The sequence below is a fragment of the Lynx rufus genome, unplaced genomic scaffold, assembly GCF_022079265.1.
Source record: "Lynx rufus isolate CCGP_SWC_20201006 ecotype Redwood Valley unplaced genomic scaffold, mLynRuf1.p SCAF_21, whole genome shotgun sequence".
Classification (NCBI taxonomy): Eukaryota; Metazoa; Chordata; class Mammalia; order Carnivora; family Felidae; genus Lynx; species Lynx rufus.
The window spans coordinates 22,477,478-22,499,216 of record NW_025814836.1 but is presented as its reverse complement, the minus strand read 5'-3'; the positions used below and the strand labels follow the sequence as shown (position 1 = coordinate 22,499,216).

The 21,739-nt window shown below is 44.9% G+C and overlaps 1 protein-coding gene across 6 annotated transcripts in view; it reads right to left on the bottom strand.

Annotated features, from left to right (window-relative positions):
* Positions 1–165: 165 nt before the first annotated feature.
* TICRR (TOPBP1 interacting checkpoint and replication regulator) overlaps positions 166–21,739 on the bottom strand; it is a 48,745-nt gene continuing 27,171 nt past the window's right edge. For 5 of the 6 annotated variants that reach the window (XM_047086706.1, XM_047086702.1, XM_047086703.1 and 2 more), the window contains 7 exons: positions 11,413–11,503; positions 8,593–8,654; positions 7,120–7,254; positions 6,379–6,536; positions 2,195–4,307; positions 1,949–2,074; positions 166–1,163 (listed from right to left, as the gene is read on the bottom strand). In XM_047086706.1, the coding sequence (XP_046942662.1) occupies positions 1,051–1,163; positions 1,949–2,074; positions 2,195–4,307; positions 6,379–6,536; positions 7,120–7,254; positions 8,593–8,654; positions 11,413–11,503 (2,798 nt within the window). In that variant the 3' untranslated portion in view covers positions 166–1,050. Of the gene's footprint in view, positions 1,164–1,763; positions 2,075–2,194; positions 4,308–6,378; positions 6,537–7,119; positions 7,255–8,592; positions 8,655–11,412; positions 11,504–21,739 lie in introns of those variants that run through there. The other variant, XM_047086700.1, reaches the window with a different exon arrangement.

Genomic DNA, 21,739 nt, shown 5'->3' with positions numbered 1-21,739 from the left:
GTGCGGGTGCCCCCAGTGCTGGGGTTCAGCCGGTGCTGGACACACAACAGTGAGTGGCAACCGGGTTGTGTTTTAAATGGTCTTATGTATATGGTGGGAAGTGGGAAGCTTGGCATAGTTTTAGACTTTTGTAAAACCATTTTATAATAAATGAGACTCTGAAGGGAAGAATGTGAGTTTTTACTTGGTTTGATTTACAAGACATGAGTCAGATTTGAGAACATGACAGGTGTGAAGGCTTTTTAGAGCCCCTGAGACAGGCCCAATTCAGAACTGCGGACCGGGGCCCCCACCAGGAGTCCCCAGAAGCTGCTCCTTGGGACACGCCGGGCCTCTGTGTGACTCCGGTGCGTCTCCCCACTCACGGTGAGGACCGTTGGGCACTGGCTGAGTTTCAGAGCAGGCCCGGGGATGTGGCTGCTCCCGGAACCACCAGAGCTCGGCCCTGGTGAGGAAGCAGAAATGCACTGAGTAGCAAGAGAGGACTTTATTATTATACGGGGAAGGCAAGAAATTTATTCTGTCTGCCACCGCCTTCAGCTTTGTGTGTGGTGCTTTAGTTCACGAGCCCTGCCGGGATCTCCGGGTCCCAGCCTCACGGCAGCTTCATAAAGAACCCGTGGAGGGGCTGGGGGGGGGGGGGGGGTCGACTGACTTGCCTTGGTCTCTCGGAGGGCAGGGCTGGAATGAGCGCCTGGTCTTACAGTTCCTGCCTGCTTCCTGACTCCCAGCCCCAGCGACACCACCTCCCTAAGGAGGGGTAGGGCTGGATTCCTGGGGAGGGAGTAAAGAATGTGACAGCTGACCACAAAGAGGCATGGGGACCGGGCTGACTGCAGCTTCCTCTTTTGAACTCCCTTGGCTCCACTGAGCCCTGGCGATTCCCGTTTCTGTGCAGCAAGCCCAGGGTTACGTGGGACAGAGAGCAGCCTGGAACTTCCAACCCGGAGAAGACCGCTCAGAACACGTCTTCTGTGCTGGGGACACGGTGGCTCTGGCCACGCTCCGTGGTGTTTGAAGTTTTAAGTCCCCCGACCGGTTCCAGCCTCGCTAGCTAATCAGCTTCTTCCGTGTGTAAGTTCTGCTGATGGGGCGTCTCCTGGAGAAGGCTCGGCTGAAAGGAGAGTCTTCTGCCGTGGCCGGGAAAACATCCATATCCTCGTCTAGAGAAAGGCAGAAAGACTTAGTGGGCAGGAAGTCACTGAGGACAGAACAAAAGAAAACGGGCTTGAACTGGAGAGGCTACACCCGAAGACGGACTGACACCAGCACTGCCTGCAGGTTCTCGGGCTGCGTGAACGCCCCCCACCCGTCAGCACTGACTGGACGGCAGTAAATAATGGAAAAAGCTAAGTACTGCAGTTTGAACTCCCTCAGCTGGGTTTGTACATTCTTTTTGGCTCAGATTGTGGGGTTTATGCTGTTTCACGTGATTTATGTCTGAGTGTCAAGGGAGAGGAACCACCAAAGGCCCCCCACTCCTGCATTCCCCTTTCGTTCCAGGAGACCTTTCTAACCCATGCACTCAGCAGACGCAAGCCACGGGGTCGAGGAAAGGGAAGCCTCGAGTCTGATCACGACAGCCAGTCCTCCATCTACCACAGTACAGAAGCTTCCAGTACAGAAGCGTGGAACCCGCTGTGAGAAAGCTGCCAGCGTGCTGCCCACCCCTCTCCTCCACACAGGATGTGGGATATCCACATCTGTCTGTCACAGTTTCAAGAAGCTGAAGAAAACACATCAGGATCTGAGGCCTGCACTTCTTAACTACACCATGGGGTTCTAATGCGGAGATTCTTTGGGAAGAGCACGGGACCCTGCAGGGACGGTCCTCTGTCCCAGACCCCAGCCTTCCCTAGAACTCCTCCCCCAGACGGCCTGGCAGCCCCGAGCTGACCCCAGGGAGGCACCCAGCAGTCACTCCTCAGGACCTTCCGTGAACAATTACCTCTGGCATCGTTCCACCGAGAGGAAGGCGTTCTCCCCTGGAACAGCAGTGGAGACTGGGTCAGGGCCTGCAGCCCGCTGGCAGAGACGCCGCTCCGCACGGCACAGCCGGGAGAAGGCGTGGAACCTACAGAGACGCAGGGTGAGCACGGCTCCGTGGTACCCCATGCCACGGGGCCCGGGCCTCTTCAAGGAGCAGCTCTGAGGCACTCCCCCCAACCCCCAAAACCCACGGCGGCAGCCTCACCTGAAAAGAACACCTCGTCGTCCCCCGTGGAGGACAGGTACAGCACGCTCGCGCCCGGAGACCGCTCCTCACTCTTGCTGAGTTCTGGGTCTCCTCTCTGCCCGTCACACGCTCTTTTTGCTCGACGCTCCATTTCCTCCTCAGCAGGAAGGAGCCTCTTCCTGGAACCCAGCCCAAACTGTCCCCAGGAGCAGGCTTCCTCGGCCTTCGGCATACTGTCCCCAGGAGGCGAATGGTCGGGCAGCTGGCACACCCCCTCGAGCTCAAAATCCCCCAAGAGGGGAATTCTGCTGATGCTGAGCTCGGGGCCTCGCTCCCTCCTCTCCGGCTCGAGTAGGGACACCCCTGCAGGGAGGTCAGCGCTGACCTCGCTCCTCGCAGCAGAGCTGCTGCCCACTGCCCGCTTCCTGCGGGGCCAGTCTCTGATGGTGTCCGGAGTGGTCTTCCCGCTGTGCTTGGGAGACGGGGTCCAAGGAACACTGCCGTCTGTCTGAAACGGAGAGGGGGTGCTAGAGGGGCCGCGGGTGGGGGTACAGGACTGGCAGATGTACATCTGTCCCCCGCTCTTGCCAGGGGTGCTGTGTGAGGGGTGGAGGCAGGGGGGAGACACGTAGGTGGCTTCGGGTCTCCCTGAGGACCTGCCAGCCCGGGGCAGGCCAACACCAGGGAGGGAGCTCTCCGCCCTTCGTAGGGACTCAGCTTCGCACAGACAGCCGGGGTCGATCTTTCTGATGCGAAGCTTGGGCAGGCCAGAAGCTCGCATCTCCAGCTCTACCTCGTAGGTCTGCGGGCTGGCGGGGGCTTCTGGAAGCCGAGCTGACGCCTGCAGATCCTCCAGCTGCGCGGCGGCCTGGCGCTGCCTTCTGTCTGCAGTGCAGCGCAGGTCGTAGGAAGGTGTCGGGGGAGAACCAGGCCCGCAGGAACGAGGGGATGGAAGAACCCCAGGGCTCGACGGAGAAGACTTCTCCTTGGCAACCATCGTCCTTGACTGCCTCTCCTCTCCCATTGGTGCCACATCACTTTTCAAGCCGTCACTGCCGTCAAGCTGTGCTTCGTCCAGGAGAGTGAGATACTCTGTGTCACTCGCCATCAGCAGAGGAGAGGACAGACGCCAGTCCCTCCTGAAGCCAAGCCCAGGGTAGCTGTGTCTTTCAGGGGAAGACCGAAGAGAGAGGCTCACTTCCTTCTGGTCCTTTCCGGCATCTGTGCCGGCAGCTGGGTTGTCAGCTGGGGCCTCTCTAGGAGCAGCAGAGGCACTAGGCTGGTGTTCCAGGAAGCTGCTTGTAAGATCCGAGGGCTCTCTGCACCTTTTTCCAGTTTTAGAAGGGGGCAGAGGGGGTGCGGGGTCAGACTGGGCATTCTGCAGGATTCTGGGAGGAGTTGAGGAAGCAGGACAGGAGAGAGGTGAGGCTACATTGGGGGCTTTCCAGGGCTCTCTCCAGTCCATTTCTCCAGGGGAAGGAGAGTTCGTCGAAAATTTCCAAAATGGACTCTTCTTGGAAACCTTGCCTGAGGGAAAGGTGAAAGGCTTCTCTGGAGGAGGAGATGGGGGAGGCACCAGACTTGTCATCTCCGGGCTCCCGGGGGTGGAGGCGGCTTTCTCCTTTCCTTTTTGTGCTAGCTCCCCTGCCTGGGAGGCCCCGGGGACACAGGGACGGTGGTGCTCTTGGTCCGGAGGCGTCTCTCCCCGCACTCCCGAGGCTGCCGCTCGCGGAGAGGACCCGGCAGGACTCAGACCTGCGGTCCCGTTGGGGGCTGCGGGGCAGGGGGTGCTTTCTGGACTGGAGGTCACCGAGAGTGGCCAAGTAGAATTCCGCAGAAATCCAGCTGGCCTTCCGGGGGTTCTTGGGATCTTCTTTTCAGGAGGAGAGGTTCCTCCTTTAGCCAGGGAGCAGCCTTTCTGAGGAGTGACTTTTGGTTGAGATGGTGAGCCCCAGTCCTGTGAGGAGTCTTTTAAGGACTCCTCAAAAATGGCCTGTTTTGCAGGGGTCACTTCAGTAGGGGGTTTCTGCCACCTTTCAGGGGTGCGCAGTGGAGTTCGTGGCATACGAGGGAACCGTCTCAGCGTCGCTTTAGAAGAGCTTGGAGATTTCCGGTTACTCTTCTTGGGAGTCTGTAAAGAAACGCTCATTTCAGTGCCAGAATGTCATCACCCATATGCTCTACAGAGCATCTGAGTCACCTCTAAGACGATCAGAAAGGCACATGGGAAATCCTTAACCTGGATTTCAGACAGTGGCACGTTTCAACTTCCAAAACATGCGCACTTTTCTTTTCCTAGCACTAAGCACCAAATCTGATCTTGGTCCTAAGACCAAGAATTTTCTTCAGATGCATACTACAGCTAAAACACTCTTTGCCTTCAATGGTGGATCACTCCACTACTGCCACGGTCTCTTCCACCGCACTGCTCCTGCTCCCTTCCTGAAGTAGCTTCTAGGTGTCACATCAGCTGCTGTTCACCTGCCTTCAACATGTGCTTGCTACACACCTGTCATGTGCCAGGCCGTGGGGGATGGAGTATGGAATATATGGATACATAAGGTCCAGCAACAAAGACGACGTCTCAGGAACAAGACTCCCCAGCAAAAAATCTCCCTTCCTTCTGGCAAAATGCAGTTAAACACTCCAACAGGTAAAGCAGGTCAGACACCCATCGTGATCATCTCAAGGGAATCCTGGTCTACTGGGTATTTCACGTTGAATGGGGTACAGAAAGATGGTAACAGTGTCACCAGCGCACCGACAGGGATGTGCATGGGACAACACGTGTTGGCAGCACAAGAGAGGACTGTCTAACCCAGCTAGCCTGAAGGGGAGACAGGAACAGTGAGTTAGGTCATTAAGAATGGGTATCAGCAGGTAAATGTAAAAGGTGGGAAAGCGGGGAAGAGGTAGTTTTGGTGCCTTTAAAAAAAAAATTTTTTTTAACGTTTATTTATTATTGAGAGACAGAGTGTGAGCAGGGGAGGGGCAGAGAGAGGGAGACACAGAATCGGAAGCAGGCTCTGAGCTGTCTGCACAGAGCCCGACCTGGGGCTCGAACTCACAAACGGTGAGATCATGACCTGAGTCGAAGTCGGACGCTTAACCAACTGAGCCACCCAGGTGCCCCTGGTGCCTTTGCTCTATCATTTTCTCTGCCTAAAATGAAAACCAGCAGCTGCATGCAGACCTACGTGCAGCCTGACGTCACCGGAAAGGTGGAGGACAGAGCAGAGGGAGAGTGGGGGCCAGAGCCAGCCGATGGAGGCCCATGCCCATCTGGAGAGGACTGAACCTGGTTCTGTAAATCTGTGGTCTTCAAACCCATCTCCATAGCTGAGTGTCCTCCCACAAACTCTAAGCGGTTTATTGGGTTTCCAAATAAAAATTATTTTTTAACATAAGGATTCCATTTTCAGAAAACCCTGTTTAACAGGTCTCTAGAGCTTTAAGCAAAGTGATGCAGTCAGAAAGCTCACTCCAGGGGGTCCTGGGTGGCTCAGTCGGTTAAGCATCCAACTTCGGCTCAGGTCATGATCTCCCGGTTTGTGGGTTCAAGCCCCGCGTTGGGCTCGGTGCTGACAGCTCAGAGCCTGGAGCCTGCTTCGGATCCTGTGTCTCCCTCTCTCTCTGCCCCTCCCCCCACTGTGCTCTCTCAAAAATAAATAAATGTAAAAAAAAAAAAAAAAAGAAGGCTCACTCTGGCCTCTGGGGGCAGGATGGACTTGAGAGGGAAGAGGGAAAAGGCAGTTGAAATGTTCCAGGCAGAACTGGAATAGGGCAGAACTGCAGGGATGGAGAAAAGGGAATGGGTATAAATGGCTATGTCTGGGAGTGACTCAGGCTTCTCACGTGGATGACTGGATTGGGTGGGTAGTGTAAGGGCAACAGATGAATGATGCCTGTACATTTCAGGAAGATCTATACGTGGTGTATGATAAAAATGGTGGACGAAACCAAGAGACTAGATGAGATCATTTCTGTTTTCTCCTACCACCTTGGCCTCAGCCAGACTGCTGCCTTACATCCCTATATACCCAATAACCATTCATCTCGATCAACCCAACCACCCCCAAATACGTATTAACATCTACAGATCACCTGTTTTCTCGTCCCTAATGGTCTCAGTGGGTTTTTTGGGCCATGTTTGTTTCCCCCCACAAGACCACACTACTTTAAACATTATAGAAATGTTATACCTGATAAGATGTAGGTATCTCAGAACACAATGTGCTTCTTGAAGTCCTCTGAAGTCGAGCTGAACCCTTCTCAGAAGGACTGACCATCTCATGCAATGCCCCAAAAAGCAGGCTCTTGGGAGAACGAATACTTCGGTTTGGAGATTTTTCTCTTTGGTCTGCAAGTCAAAAATAGTAATTCTTTCTCAACTCCTGCCCTCCCAATACTAACAGAACAGCCAGTCCATACAAGAAAACAATTTTTTTCGAGCTACTGGGAGTGGGGGATCCCACCTAATTACACCAGCAACCCCAATTATTGCTGCCATCTGGACTTTTAATAAGATTGCATAGTTACCTCAGCCCTTATGTGAGGCAAGTAAAAGAATTTAATTTGTAAATATAAAAACACATTATCTGATGATCCAAACTAATGATGGATGAAAGAATGAAGGACAAACAGGTATCCCCTTCCACCTAGGACCCGAGTGTAGAATGTGAACACATGGTGGAAATAACAGGTAATTTACCTGTTGAATGGATAAATTACCAAAAGGATAGTATGAATGACCAGCTGTAGGAATCCAAAGGAAGGACGCTGTTAGTGAATGTCAGGGATCGTCCATCACTCTAAACCTCTACTGAATATGCCTGTTCTACCGCTCCAATATCAAGAAAGAAAATGCCAAGTTTTATACTTCTTTTCCCAAAAATACTTCCCGCCAAGTAGGCACACAACTAGGCGGTGGGCAAGCAAATTACCTGATTTGTCTTGCTGGAATGAGTGAACTCTTTGCACACTTCGAGACTTGGGCTGAGACACAGAATAGAAGGAACCAGAATTTGTCCTGCTGAGTGACAACTGCTTGATTCGAGGACTTCGTCTCAAGCTTATTTCTACAAAACCAGAATCACAGTTAGTAACCAGGGAGAAACGCAAGCTTTTTACATTTGCCTGTGTATGAAATGGGTAAAATTTATGTTATACCACATACAAAATGGACTGTCACAAATTACTGACCTTGAGACTTCTGAAGTGTAACAAAGTTACAAGGGGTAGGACATATGGCTCCAACAAAGTTCAGAAAAACCACTGACCTACCAGACTGTGACCTTTGGAAATCTCAAACTGCCACCCTTTTTTTTTATTTTTTATTTTATTTTATTTTTTTTAATTTTTCTTTTTCAACGTTTATTTATTTTTGGGACAGAGAGAGAGACAGAGCATGAACGGGGGAGGGGCAGAGGGAGAGGGAGACACAGAATCGGAAACAGGCTCCAGGCTCCGAGCCCTCAGCTCAGAGCCCGACGCAGGGCTCGAACTCACGGACCGCGAGATCGTGACCTGGCTGAAGTCGGACGCTTAACCGACTGCGCCACCCAGGCGCCCCTCAAACTGCCACCCTTTTAACCATGATACTGGGTGAAAAAAGGGTTTATATAGTGTGACTTTTGCAAAAAATTTTTTAAATTTAAAAATTGCAGTTTTCATGTTTATGATACATACATTTGTGTAGAAACGACACCTGTCCGAGTATCAGTGAAGCTAAAATGTTAAGTATTTCTGAGTTGTGGGATTACCAAGCAATTATTAAAAATTTGGCTTCTTGGGGCGCCTGGGTGGCTCAGTCGGTTAAGCGTCCGGCTTCGGCTCAGGTCACGATCTCGCGGCTTGTGAGTTCGAGCCCCGCGTCGGGCTCTGTGCTGACAGCTCAGAGCCTGCAGCCTGTTTCAGATTCTGTGTCTCCCTCTCTCTCTGACCCTCCCCTGTTCATGCTCTGTCTCTCTGTCTCAAAAATAGATAAATGTTAAAAAAAATTTTTTTTTTTAATTTGACTTCTCTGTATTTTTTGTTTTACTTTTCTGATTTTTCTACAATAAACAAATTACTTGAGTCATTAAAAACATGACTTTGTTTTTGGAAAAAACAAAATGTTTGCTTTTGGAAACCCCTGAATTACATGTACTTTAAAAAGAAGCCACGGCACTTTGTATCACCCCGTGTTAGCCCGTACCCTGACCTCTGTTCCTACTGTGTAAAAAGGTTTCTCCAGAAATTCCCTCAGGAAATTCTGTGTAAAAGACCATTTACTAATAAACATTTACTGATCTACACTGCAGGCCCAGAGCTGTCATAGTGTCTGCACAATATCTTAGGACATGCTGAACAACACCACAAATAGAGGGTTTTCAAAGAAACTAGAGAAAACAGCACAAAACAAACATAGGTAATACCGTCTGCTCCTTTTTCTGGGGACTCTTCGACTATGTCAATATCAGGACCAGGCTCCGAGGACCTTAACGAATAACAAGCATAGGGATTATTTAGTATCACTCATGGTTCATGCACCATAAGCCTCACAAAGCAACAGAGACCACAGGGCTTAAGAGTACCAGTGTTGGCAAGCACTCTCATATACTTTACTGTTGCAAGTAAAATGGTTAGAACACTTTTTTGGAAAGTGGTTTTACAACATAAAAATTAATTAAAAATATGCATGCCTTCTAACCCACCCATTTCTCTCCTTGCAATTTATCCTGTAGATAACTTGCACAAGTATGTAAAATCTGTACACAAATAATGTCAAGATGAAACCTTCCTATTATTCCTGTTAAGTTCAGCTAAAAACCCTGGATGTTATATTAAAATGAACTACAGATTAAACAGTGACAAGAAGAGGCAGGTGGCTGGGGATCACAGGACCCAAAGAGAGACAGGGCAGTGAGCTCCCAGAGAGTTCCCTTTTTGCTTCCTGGATCCTGGACTGGGTGCTGGGGAAATAGATAACCCAAATATGCCAACAGGTACCAAAACTGCCCTAAGAAAAGTCAGCTTTCTCTAGCCAAAGAACCAGGAAAGGGGCAGCTTAGCACGACAAACTTTCAGACACTAACTACCATGGAAAACTGTGGCCCACCACACACATAGGCTGAGCCGAGATCCTAAACTTGCAGCCTGGCCCAGCAGTGATGATGACCCCTCTATGTAATGACAAATGCTTTTGCATTTTTGTTTTTTAATTTTTGAGACAGAAAGCAAGGGAGGGGCAGAGAGAGGGAGACAGAGGGTCAGAAGCAGGCTCCGTGCTTACAGCAGAGAGCCGGATATGGGGCTTGAACTCATGAACCACAAGATCATGACCTGAGCCAACATCAGAAGCTTAACCGACTGAGCCACCCAGGTGCCCCGCGTGGGTTTTTTGGTTTTTTTTTAAGTTTTTTATTTTTAGAGAGAAAGTGTGAGCATGTGAGGGGAGGAGCTGAGAGGGAGAGAATTTTTTTGAAGGTTTTTTAAAATGTTTATTTTGAGAGAGAGCATGTGCACAAGGGAGGGGCACACAGAGAGAGAGAATCCCAAGCAGGTGGCACGGAGCCTGACGTGGGGCTTGAACACATAAACCATGAGATCATGAGCTCAGCCGAAACCAAGAGTCAGTTGCCTAAGTGACTGAGCCACCCAGACGCTCCGAGAGAATCTTTAAGCAGGCTTTGCACTTAGCACACAGCCCAACATGGGGCTTGATCTCACAACCATGAGGTCCTGACCTGAGCCAAAATCAAGAAATCAGACAGTTAAATGACTGAGCCACCCAGATGCCATGAAGAATGGTTTTTAAAATTGTGCAGGGGAGGACTGGGTGGCTCAGTCAGCTGAGCACCAGACTCATGACTTTGGCTCAGGTCGTGATCCCAGGATCTTGGGATCAAGCCCTGTGTGGGTGGCTGAGCGCAGAGCTTGCTTGGGTTTTCTCCCTCCTTCTTCTGCTCCTCCCCCGTGTGTGAGCACATGCATACACGCTCTCTGAAAAAAATTTTTTTTAAAGTTTATAATGGAAATGCAAGCTGGTGCAGCCACTCTGGAAAACAGTATGGAGGTTCCCAAAAAACTAAAAATAGAACTACCCTACAACCCAGCAATTGCACTACTAGGCATTTATCCAAGGGATACAGGTGTGCTCTTTTGAAGGGACACATGCACCCCCGTGTTTATAGCAGCACTATCAACAATAGCCAAAGTATGGAAAGAGCCCAAATGGCCATTGATGGACAAATGAATAAAGATGTGGTATATATGTACAATGGAGTATTACTCGGCAATCAAAAAGAATGAAATCTTGCCATTTGCAACTACGTGAATGGAACTGGAGGGTATTATGCTAAGTGACATTAGTCAGAGAAAGACAAGTGTCATATGACTTCACTCATATGAGGACTTTAAGAGACAAAACATGAACATAAGGGAAGGGAAACAAAAATAACATAAAAACAGGGAGGGGGACAAAACAGAAGAGACTCTTAAATATGGAGAACAAACTGAGGGTTGCTGGAGGGGTTGTGGGAGGAGGGATGGGCTAAATGGGGAAGGGGCACTAAGGAATCTACTCCTGAAATCATTGTTGCACTATATGCTAATTTGGATGTAAATTTAAAAAAAAATAAAACAAGTTAAAAAAATTTTTAATTAAAAAAAAAAAGTTTGGGGCGCCTGGGTGGCGCAGTCGGTTAAGCGTCCGACTTCAGCCAGGTCACGATCTCGCGGTCCGTGAGTTCGAGCCCCGCGTCAGGCTCTGGGCTGATGGCTCGGAGCCTGGAGCCTGTTTCCGATTCTGTGTCTCCCTCTCTCTCTGCCCCTCCCCCGTTCATGCTCTGTCTCTCTCTGTCCCAAAAATAAATAAATGTTGAAAAAAAAAAAAATTTAAATAAATAAATAAATAAATAAATAAAATAAAAAAAAAAAAGTTTATAAATGTGGAATACCCATTTGATGGACTGCTTCTCAGCAACCCCTCACCACCCCAAAAAGGAAGAAATATGGATACATACAACACCATGGACCAATCTCAAAATAATTATGCCAAGTGAAAGAGGTGACACAAAAGAGCGCATTCTGTATGATTCTCTAGTCCTCAGAATTTACAGAATGCTGAATACTCTTTAGTAATAAGACAGTTAAGACATCAGTCACAGGGGCTCCGAGAAGGTGGACAGTGGCCCACAAGATCATTAGCAAGGCTGTGTGACTACACAAAGTAGCTAGGCAAGGACGTTACTCACCTGCCCTTGATTTGTCTATGAAGAAGCCTTCTGGAGACTTGCTTATGTACTGGAGTCTCAGCCACACTCTTAGTCAGCAGTTTGTGATAACCTAAAATGTAAATAGCATCAATTTCATTTAACCTTATCAAGAAGTGGCAGCAAGGCAAAGCGAGCAGTCTGCAATTCTGTATGGCTTACTACTCACCTGGAGTGGTTTCTGTTTGTCTTTACCGGAGGGGCTCTTAATTGTTTTGGGGCTAACGTCTAACCATAGGACTTAATTTAACATGATACAACAGTCAATCAGCATTAGAGATTAAATAATAAGCTAGTGTAAAATACTGTAAAATTCTAATAAGCAATTCTGAAAAAAAAATAATCAGGACTAATAAGTATCCATCTCACCAGTGCTTCTTATATTTATGATGAAATGATAGAGTATGAAAGTGCTGACATGCCACACAGATATTAAGATACTGAATAGCGAGAGCCATCTAGCCGGCATGCATTTCCGCAGTGGGGTATGTAACCAAGCTGATCACGGGAGGACTAGTTTAGAGGGAATTAGAAGTGACCAGGAAGAGATGTCGGCAGGAATGTGGTGTAAGAACCTCTGAAATAACTCTTCCACAAAAGGAACGAGAACACTGGGCAAAAATGGGCAAAACCAGCTTTTTCAGAACTCTGGAAATTAACTAGTTTGCAACAATCCATGGAGTATTTATCCAAGAAAAACAGTGAATCCCAGTAACAACAGCCAAGTCCACGGAACTTTATCTTGCCCCAGCGCCCCCAGCCCTGTAGCCTTGAAAACCAACAGCCTGCAATCACTCTGCAGACCAACGGCCCAGGGGCCTGTGTGTGAACAGGGCCAAATGAGACTGGAGCTCCTCCAAAGCCCCATTCACAGATATCATTATCTGACCTGTCTGGCAGTTCCCCCGCAAAAGCAAAATCTCACGGGCTCAAGTAGTCTCTGTTTGACCTCAGGACTCACCCAGTATGAATGAGCTTTTTCCAGGGCGCACTTACTGAAACCAACCGGCAGCACTTGTGAACATCACAGCTGCCTAGGGGAGTGATAACAGCTGGGGCAAACAACAAGCTAACCAAAAGCGTAAAAGGGGAAACTAGGGAATGAGGTGTCTATGGAGGACTCAACAAACCTTCAACATATTCCTGGGACCTAAAACTCCATGCAATGCAGGGCTGTGTGCACGCCCAGGGTAAACCCAAGAAGGCCCTAAGCTGTCACCCACTGCTCACCTTGAGGCTCTAGAAAAGCAGAGAGAAATATACGCTGCCTGGCTGAGTACTGAAGAAATGAGCCAACGCACCAAAGGCCCTCAGCAAAGGCTGAGAAACTTACTGGTTCCAGGCATCAAAGAAAATCTGTCCAATCATTAGCTGGATCGCTAAGCTAAGTGAGCAGATGTCAGTGGCCACACATGACAGAATACAGACTTTAAAGAATTAGTTCAGGAAAGTCACCAAACAAAAGCAGTAACAATAACAACAAACACTGGAGGGGAGGGGAGAAGTCAGAAATGCCTTATTATGTTACGTCCAGTTGTCAATAAAAAAAGAGACATGCAGGGGTGCCTGGGTGGCTCGGTCGGTTAAGTGTCCAGCTTCGGCTCAGGTCACGATCTCGTGGTCCGTGGGTTCGAGCCCTGCGTCGGGCTCTGTACTGACAGCTCAGAGCCTGAGCCCGTTTCAGATTCTGCGTGTGTGTCTGTCTGTCTCTACCCCCACTCGCACTCTCTCAAAAACAATAAAAAAAAAAAAAAAAAAGAAAAGCGCTGAAAGGGCAAAGACTCAACCAAGAATTGAATATCCAGCAAAATTATTGTTCAAAATGAGGGAGAAATTAGCACATTCCCAGGTTAAAAACAAATTCCCCCCCCAAAAAAACAGAACTTTTCAGTAGCAGACCTGCCCCATGAGTAATACTAGAGGGGGTCCTTCAGGCTGAGAGCAAAGGGCACTCAAGAGTGAGGCAAATCCATGGGAAGAATCAAAGAGCACCAGGGAAGGAACTAGATAAATAAATACAACGTACAGCACAGAAGCAGTTTCCGTTTGTAACTCTCTTCTCCTAGGAGTTGAAAAATAAAGTGATCATTATAAATTGATGTTGATGGGCATAGAGTGTACGAAGATGTAATGTGTATAACAACGGAGCACAAAGGAGGGGGTAGGAAACAGAACTGTATTTATAGGAGCAAAGTTTTTCAATACTGCTGAAATGAAGTTGGTATTAATCTGAATTAGACTCTTAGAAGATAGGAATTGTAATCCCCAGAGGGAGTGATGTTACACTAAATAGTGCCATAAGAAGCTAGGGGTTGGTCTCTCCACCAAAACAGCTAGTAAACTGGCAGGGGAGTGGGGGGTGGGAAATGATCAGAATCAAGTATTTTGGAACTCTGGAACCCAAGGAGCTACTTGCAACAATGAGGGACATGATTTATGCAAGGAAGATGCTGCTGATTTTTGGTACGGGAACACCACGCATGAAGCTCTGATCTCCTCTCCCCAGCCTCACCGCAGCTGTGGGGAGAGGGGCCCACATTCCGGGAGCAGGTGGCTGGTGGTAGGGCAGACACCTTGTCCTCCAAACTTGGGGTTGTGTGGTTAATCTGATGGACCCCTGATGGGCGGGCGCAGACACTTGCTCTGGTTTTGGGACCTCCAGGAGGCAGCTGCGTTTCCCAAGATGGCTATGGGAAGATTTAAAGGGACAAGAATACTTTCTTGTTTTTCCCTTTTTAGAGTCAGACATTTAAGGAAATCTTGGTCAGGTTACTGGCAAACCAGAGATAACAGAAACTTCGGTGACCACACACAATATGGACTACGTGTCTCTGTTTGGAAAACAGAGACAGCTGAAGTCCTCAATATGCGAACAGGAGCAAACACTCAGGAGTGGGAGAATCTGGTTTCCGAAGTTGCCACATTATAATAGTCAGAATATCTAATCTTCAACAAACAATTACAAAATATACAAAGGAACAGGGACATAGAGCCCATCCACGGGAAAAGAAGAATTTGATGGAGACCATCACTAAGAAAACCCATCAGAATGCCTGGTCAAGGACAGTAAATCAGGTTTTCTAAATGTCCTCAATGACTCAAGAATATCACAAAGAAATAAAGAAATCAGTAAAACAATGTATGAACAAAATGAGACAGTCAACAAAGTGATAAAAATTATTAAAAGAAACCTAATTCTCAAACTATTCCAAAAAATAAAAGAGGAAAAAAAACTTCTAAATTCATTTGACAAGACCAGCATTACCCTGATACCAAAACCAAAGACACTACAAAAAACTACAGCCCAGTATCTCTGATGAACAAAAATGCCAAAATCCTCAACAAAATATCAGCAAACCGAATCCAGCAATACATTAAAAAAATCACTCACCACAAGTATGATTTAATCCAAAGACGCAAGGGTGGTTCAATATTTGCAAAACAACGTGATTCTTCACATGAACAAGAGAAAGAATACAAACTGTATGATCGTCTCAACAGACACAGAAAAAACATTTGACAAACCACAGCATCCATTTATGGTAAAAACTCTCAACAAAGTAGGTTTAGAGGGAACATACCTCAAAGTAATAAGGCCATAGACGAAAAACCCACAGCTAACATCATACTCAATGGTGAAAAATGAGCTTTTCCTCTAAGATCAGGAAAAAGACAAGAGTATCAACCACTTTTATTCGACACAGTACCACTGGAACTCCTAGCTGTAGCAATCGAACAAGAAATAAAAGGCACCCAAATTGGTAAGGAAGAATTAAAACTGTCACTATTTTCAGATGACATGATACTATATATAGAAAACCCTACAGATTCCACCAAAAAGCACTAGAACCGATAAATAAATTTAGTAAAGGTGCAGGATTGCAATTAATATACAGAAATCTGTTGCCTTTCTACACACTAGTAACAAAGTAGAAGAAAAAAAAAGCCCATTTACAACTGCACCAAAAAGAATAAAATACCTAGGAATAAACTTAACCAAGGAGGTGAAAGACCTGTATTCTGACAAGTATAAAACACTGATAAAAGAAATTGAAGATGACACAAATAAATGGAAAGATATTCCATGCTCATGGATTTGAAGATTTAATATTGTTAAAATTTCCATACTACAAAAAGCAATCTACGGATTTAAGATAATCCCTATCAAAATACTAATAGCATCTTTCACAGAACTAGAACAAATACTAAAATTTGTATGGAACCACAAAAGATCCCAATTAGCCAAAGCAATCTTGATAAAGAACAAATCTAGAGGTATCACAATCTGTGATTTCAAGATATACTACAAACCTATAATGAAAACAGTATGGTACTGGCACAAAAATAGACACACAGATCAAAAGAATCAATACAGAGCCCAGAACTAAACCACTCTTATGTGGTAAATCTACAACAAAGGAGGCAAGAATATACAATGGGAAAAGAGTCTATTCAATAAATGGTGCTGGGAAAACCGGATAGTTACGTGCAAAGGATGACACTGAACCACTTTCTTATACCATATACGAAAATAAAATGGATTAAAGACCTAAATGTGAGAACTGAAAGCATAAAAATCCTAGAAGAGAACACAGGCAGTAACCTGACATCAGCAACTTCTTTCTAGGTATGTCTCCTCAGGCAAGAGAAACAAAAGCAAAAATAAACCTTTGGGACTACACTGAAATATAAAAAGCTTCTGCACAGCAAAGGAAACCAACAAAACGACAAGGCAACCCTACTGAATGAGAGAAGATATTTGCAAATGACATATCCAGTAAGGGGTTAGTATCCCAAACACATAAAGAACTCATGCAAGTCAACACCAGAAAAATAATCCAATTAAAAAATGGGCAGAGGACCTGAACAGCTATTTCTCCAAAGACATACAAATGGCCAACAGAGACACAAAAAGATGCTCAAACATCACTCATCATCAAGGAAACTGAAATCAGAACTACAATGATAGGTCACTTTACACTTGTCAGAATGGCTAGTATCAAAACAAGAAATAACAAATGTTGGTGAGGATGTGGATAAAAGGGAACCCTTATGAACTGTTGGTGGGAATACCAGCTGGTGCAGCCACTGGGGAAAACACTATGAAGGTTCCTTTATTTTATTATTTTTTTTTTTTGTAGAGGAAATTCTTGATTTTTTAATATATATATACATACATATCTTGATTCTAAACCTTATAGTTTTGGACTATTATTATTTTTTATTTAAATCCAGGTTAGTTAACATGTAGTGTAATAATGATTTCAGGAACAGAATTTAGTGATTCATCACTTACATGTAATACCCAGTGCTCATCCCAACAAGTGCCCTCCTTAATGCCCAATGACAGTTCATTTAAAAATTAAAAACAGAATTATCATATAATTCACCAGTATAATTCCACTACTGGGTATCTATCCAAAGAAATGATAACTGCTAATTCAAAAAGATATACACACACCTCTGTTTATTGCAACTTTACAATAGCCAAGATATGGAAGCAACCCAAATGCCCATTGATAGATGAATGGATAGAGAAGATGTGGCATACATACAATGGAATATCACTCAGCCATAAAAAAGAATGAGATCTTGACATTTGTGACAACATGAATGGCCCTAGAGGGTATTTTGCTAAGTGAACTAAGTCAGAGAAAGACAAATGCCATATGGTTTCACTTATATGTGGAACCTAAAAAAACAAAACCAGACTCCTCAATATATAGAACTGGTGGTCCCCAGAGGGGAGGTGCGTGGGGGGTGGGTGAAATAGATAAAGGGAATTAAGAGGTACAAACTTTCAGTTATAAAATAAACAGGTCACAGAGATTAGTATAGCGCTCTACCCAATAAGAGCAGAATACACATTATTCTCAGGCACACACAGAACACTCTCCATTATAGGTCAAATGGTAGAGCATAAAATAAGTCTCAAATTTAATAAGACTAAAATACAAAGTTTGTTCTCCAACCACAATGGAGTGAAATTGGAAATTAACAACAGAAGGAATTTGGGAAACTCACAAATACATGAAGGTCAATGCACACATAAATAGTCAATGGGCCAAAGAAAAAATCACAAGGGAAATTAGAAAATATTTTGAGATAATGACAATGAAAGCACAACACACCCAAACTTACAGGACACAGCTAAAGTAGTGCTTAGAAGGGAATTTGTACCTGTAATGCCTGTATTAAAAAACAAGATCTCAAATCAATAACCTAAACTAAACCTGAAAAGGTCAAAAAGATCAAACTAACATCAAAGCAAGTAGAAGGAAGGAAATGGTAAAGATTACATAGTAAATAAATGAAATCAAGAATTAAAAAACAACAGAAAAACCAATGAAACCAAAAGTCGGTTCTTTGAGAAGAACCATAAAACACCCAGTGCTTTATATGAAGAATCACTAAACTCTACTCCCGTCTTTGTTAAATTGACAAATCTTTAACTAGACTGACCAAGAAAAGAGAGGGAAAACCCAAACTACTATGAAAGAGGGAACATGGCTACTGAGCTCGCAGAAATACAAATGACTATTAGGGAATAAGGTGCACAACTGTGTAACAGTAAAATAGATAACCAAGAAAAAATGGACAAATTCCTACAAAGACACAAACACTGAAAACAGACTCAAGAAGAAACAAAATCTGAATAAACCTGTATGTAACAAGTGAAAGGATGGAAGTAGTTATCAAAACCTTCCCACAAAGAAGTACTCAGGACTAGATGGCTTTACTGCTGACTTCTACCTAACATTTAAAAAACAATTAAATTGTTGGGGCGCCTGGGTAGCTCATCTGCCTTCGGCTCAGCTCATGATCTCACGGTTCGTGGGTTCGAGCCCTGCATCGGCCTCTGTTCTCGCAGCTCAGAGCCTGGAGCCTGCTTCGGATTCTGTGTCTCCTTCTCTCTCTGCCCCTCCCCCGTTCATGCTCTGTCTCCCGCTCATGCTCCCTCTCTCCCTCTACCTCAAAATAAATACACATATAAAAAAGTTTAAAAACCAAATTGTTAAAATGCTGACACTACCCAAAGCAGTCTACATATTCAATGCAATCCCTATCAAAATAACACCAGCATTCTTCACAGAGCTATAACAAACAGTTCTAAAATGGTATGGAACCAGAATAAGACCCCAAATAGCCAAAGTAATGTTAAAAAAGAAAACAAAAGCTGGAGGTATCACAATTCTGGACTTCAAGCTGTATTACAAAGCTGTAATTACCAAGACAGTATGGTACTGGCACCAAAACAGACACATAGATCAATGGAACAGAATACAGAACCCAGAAATGGACCCACAAACGTATGGCCAACTAATCTTTGACAAAGCAGGAAAGAATATCCAATGGAATAAAGACAGTCTCTTCAGCAAGTGGTGCTGGGAAAACTGGACAGTGACATGCAGAAGAATGAACCTGGACCGCTTTCTTACACCATACACAAAAAGAAACTCAACATGGATGAAAGACCTAAATGTAAGATGGGGAAACTATCAAAATCCTAGAAGAGAAAACAGGCAACACCTCTTTGACCTCAGCCACAGCAACCTCTTACAGACATGTCTCTGGAGGCAAGGGAAACAAAAGCAAAATTGAACTACTGCAAACTCATCAAGAAAACAGCTTCTACACAGCAAAGGAAACAATCAACAAAACACAAAGGCAACTGATGGAAAAGGAGACAATATCTGCAAATGACATATCAGATAAAGGGTTAGTATCCAAAAATCCATAAAGAACTTATCAAACTCAACACCCAAAAAACAAATAATCCAATGAAGAAACGGGCAAAAGACATGAACACTTTTCCAAAGAAGACATCCAGATAGCTACCAGATACATGAAAAGATGCTCCACATCACTCATCATCAGGGAAATACAAATCAAAACCACAATGAGATACCACCTCACACCTGTCAGGATGGCTAACGTTAACAACTCAGGCAATGACATGTGTTGGCAAGGATGCAGACAAAGGGCAACACTTTTGCACTGCTGGTGGGAATGCAAACTGGTGTAGCCATTCTGACAGTAGGGAGGTTCCTCAAAAAATTAAAAATAGAACTACCCTAAGACCCAGCAATTTCACTAGTAGGTATTTATCCAAAGAACACAAAAATGCTAACTCGAAGGGGCACATGCACCCCAATGTTTATAGCAGCACTATCAACCAAAGCCAAGTTATGGAAAGAGCCCAAATGTCCATTGATTGATGAATAGATACAGAAGATGTGATATATATACACAATGGAATATCACTCGGTGATCAAAAAGAATGAAATCTTGCCATTTGCAACAACATGGATGGAACTAGAGTGTATTATGCTGAGCGAAAGAGGCAAAGAAAGATAAATATATGACTTCACTCATGTGGAATTTAAGAAACAAAACGGGAAGAAAAGGAAAAATAAAAAGAGGAAGTGAGGCAAACCTTAAGAGACTCTTATATAAAGAAAACTGAGGGTTGCTAGAGGGGTACTGGGTGTGGAGATGGGCTAAATGGGTGATGGGCATTAAGGAGAGCATTTGCTGGGATGAGCACTGGATGGTATATGTAAGAAGAATCACTAAATTATACTCCTGAAATCATTATTACACTATATGTTAGCTAAGTTGGATTTAAATAAAATTAAAAAAAAATTAACACCTTAATATATACGGTCAATTAACTTTTTTTTTAAAGTTTATTTATTTTGAGAGTGAGCAAACAGGGGAGAAGCAGAGAGGGACAAAGAATCTCAAACGGGCTCTGTGCTGTCAGCAGAGTCCAACGTAGGGCTTGATCTCATGAACCGTGAGATCATGACCTGAGCCAAAACCAAGAATCGGATGCTTAACCGACTGAGCCACTCAGGCACCCCTGGTCAATTGACTTTGACTAAGATGCCAAGACAATTCAATGAGGAAAGAAGCCATTTCAACCAACGGAACAACTGGATAGCCATATATGAGAGAACGATGTTGGGCTCCTATCTCACACAAAATAACGCACAAAAGTTAACTCCAAATGGATCAGACTGAAACGTAACTGTTTAAAGCTAAAAGCGGATTCTGTTCGTTTTTTTTTCCCTAAGTTAGGACACCAAACGCATGAGCAATGACAAAAATTCACAAACTGCTTTCAAATGGACTTTACCAAAATTAAAAACTTTGTGTATCAAAGAGCACTATCAAGGAAAGTGAAAAGACAACCCCCAGACGAGGTAAAATATTCGCAAATCATGTATCTGATGAGGGCCCAATATCTAGAATACATAAAGAATTCTTATAATTCAACAGTAAAAAGACAACCCAATTAGAAAATGGGCTAAGATTTGAATAGACATTCTCTGAAGTAGATCTACAAATGGCCAGCAGGCACAGGATAAGATGCTCAATACCAGTCATCAGAGAAATGCAACTCATAACCACAATGAGCCACCACTGCACACCCAGGAGGATGGGGAGAATCAAAGAAAGAGACCACAGGTGGGGGGGAGGTATGGGGAAACTGGACGTGAAATGGTATAGCCACATTGGAAAGCAATTTGGTAATTCCTCGAAAGTTAAACACAGAGTTACCATATGTCCCTATAATTTCATTCCAAGGCATGTGCCTGAGAATTAAAAACACGTCTACGTGAAATCTTGTGTGTGTTTATAGAAGCATATTCCTAACAGCTGAACAGTAGAAACAACTCAAATGTCCGCCAATTGATGAATGGACAAATAAAAGGCAGTTTATCCACACAATGGTGTATTATGGCAATAAAAAGAAATGAAGTGCTGAGATGTGCTACAACCTGTACATAAGGCTTGAAAACATTATGTTAAGTGAAAGAAGCTGGTTACAAGGACCACATAGTATATGACTCTACTTAAATATCCACAAGCGGTGAATCCACAGAAACAGCAAGTACACTGGTGGCTGCCTACAGCTGGGAAAGTTGGGGGAAACGGGAGTGACTGTACTGGATATGTGGTTTCTTTCTGGAGTGATGAAAACAATCTGGAATTAGTGATGACGGTTGCACCACTTCACGAATACAACGAAGGCCAGTGAATTGCATTCTTTACTCAATTACTACAAGAACAAAAAAGAAAAAACCAAAACACCCAAAAGACTAGGAAAAAAACTGTCATTATCCTTCATTTCTTTTTCACTGGCTTGTCAAACAGATACTTGTAGGGGTGACTAGGTAGGAGAGGACTGACCAGATCCCAGGATTAAGTCTTCACCCAAGCTTGGAGGAAGAGACCCCAAGGGGAAAACTGATGGTAACCACAGAGAGGAAAATGGAGGAGATCAATGAGCTTCTGCAAC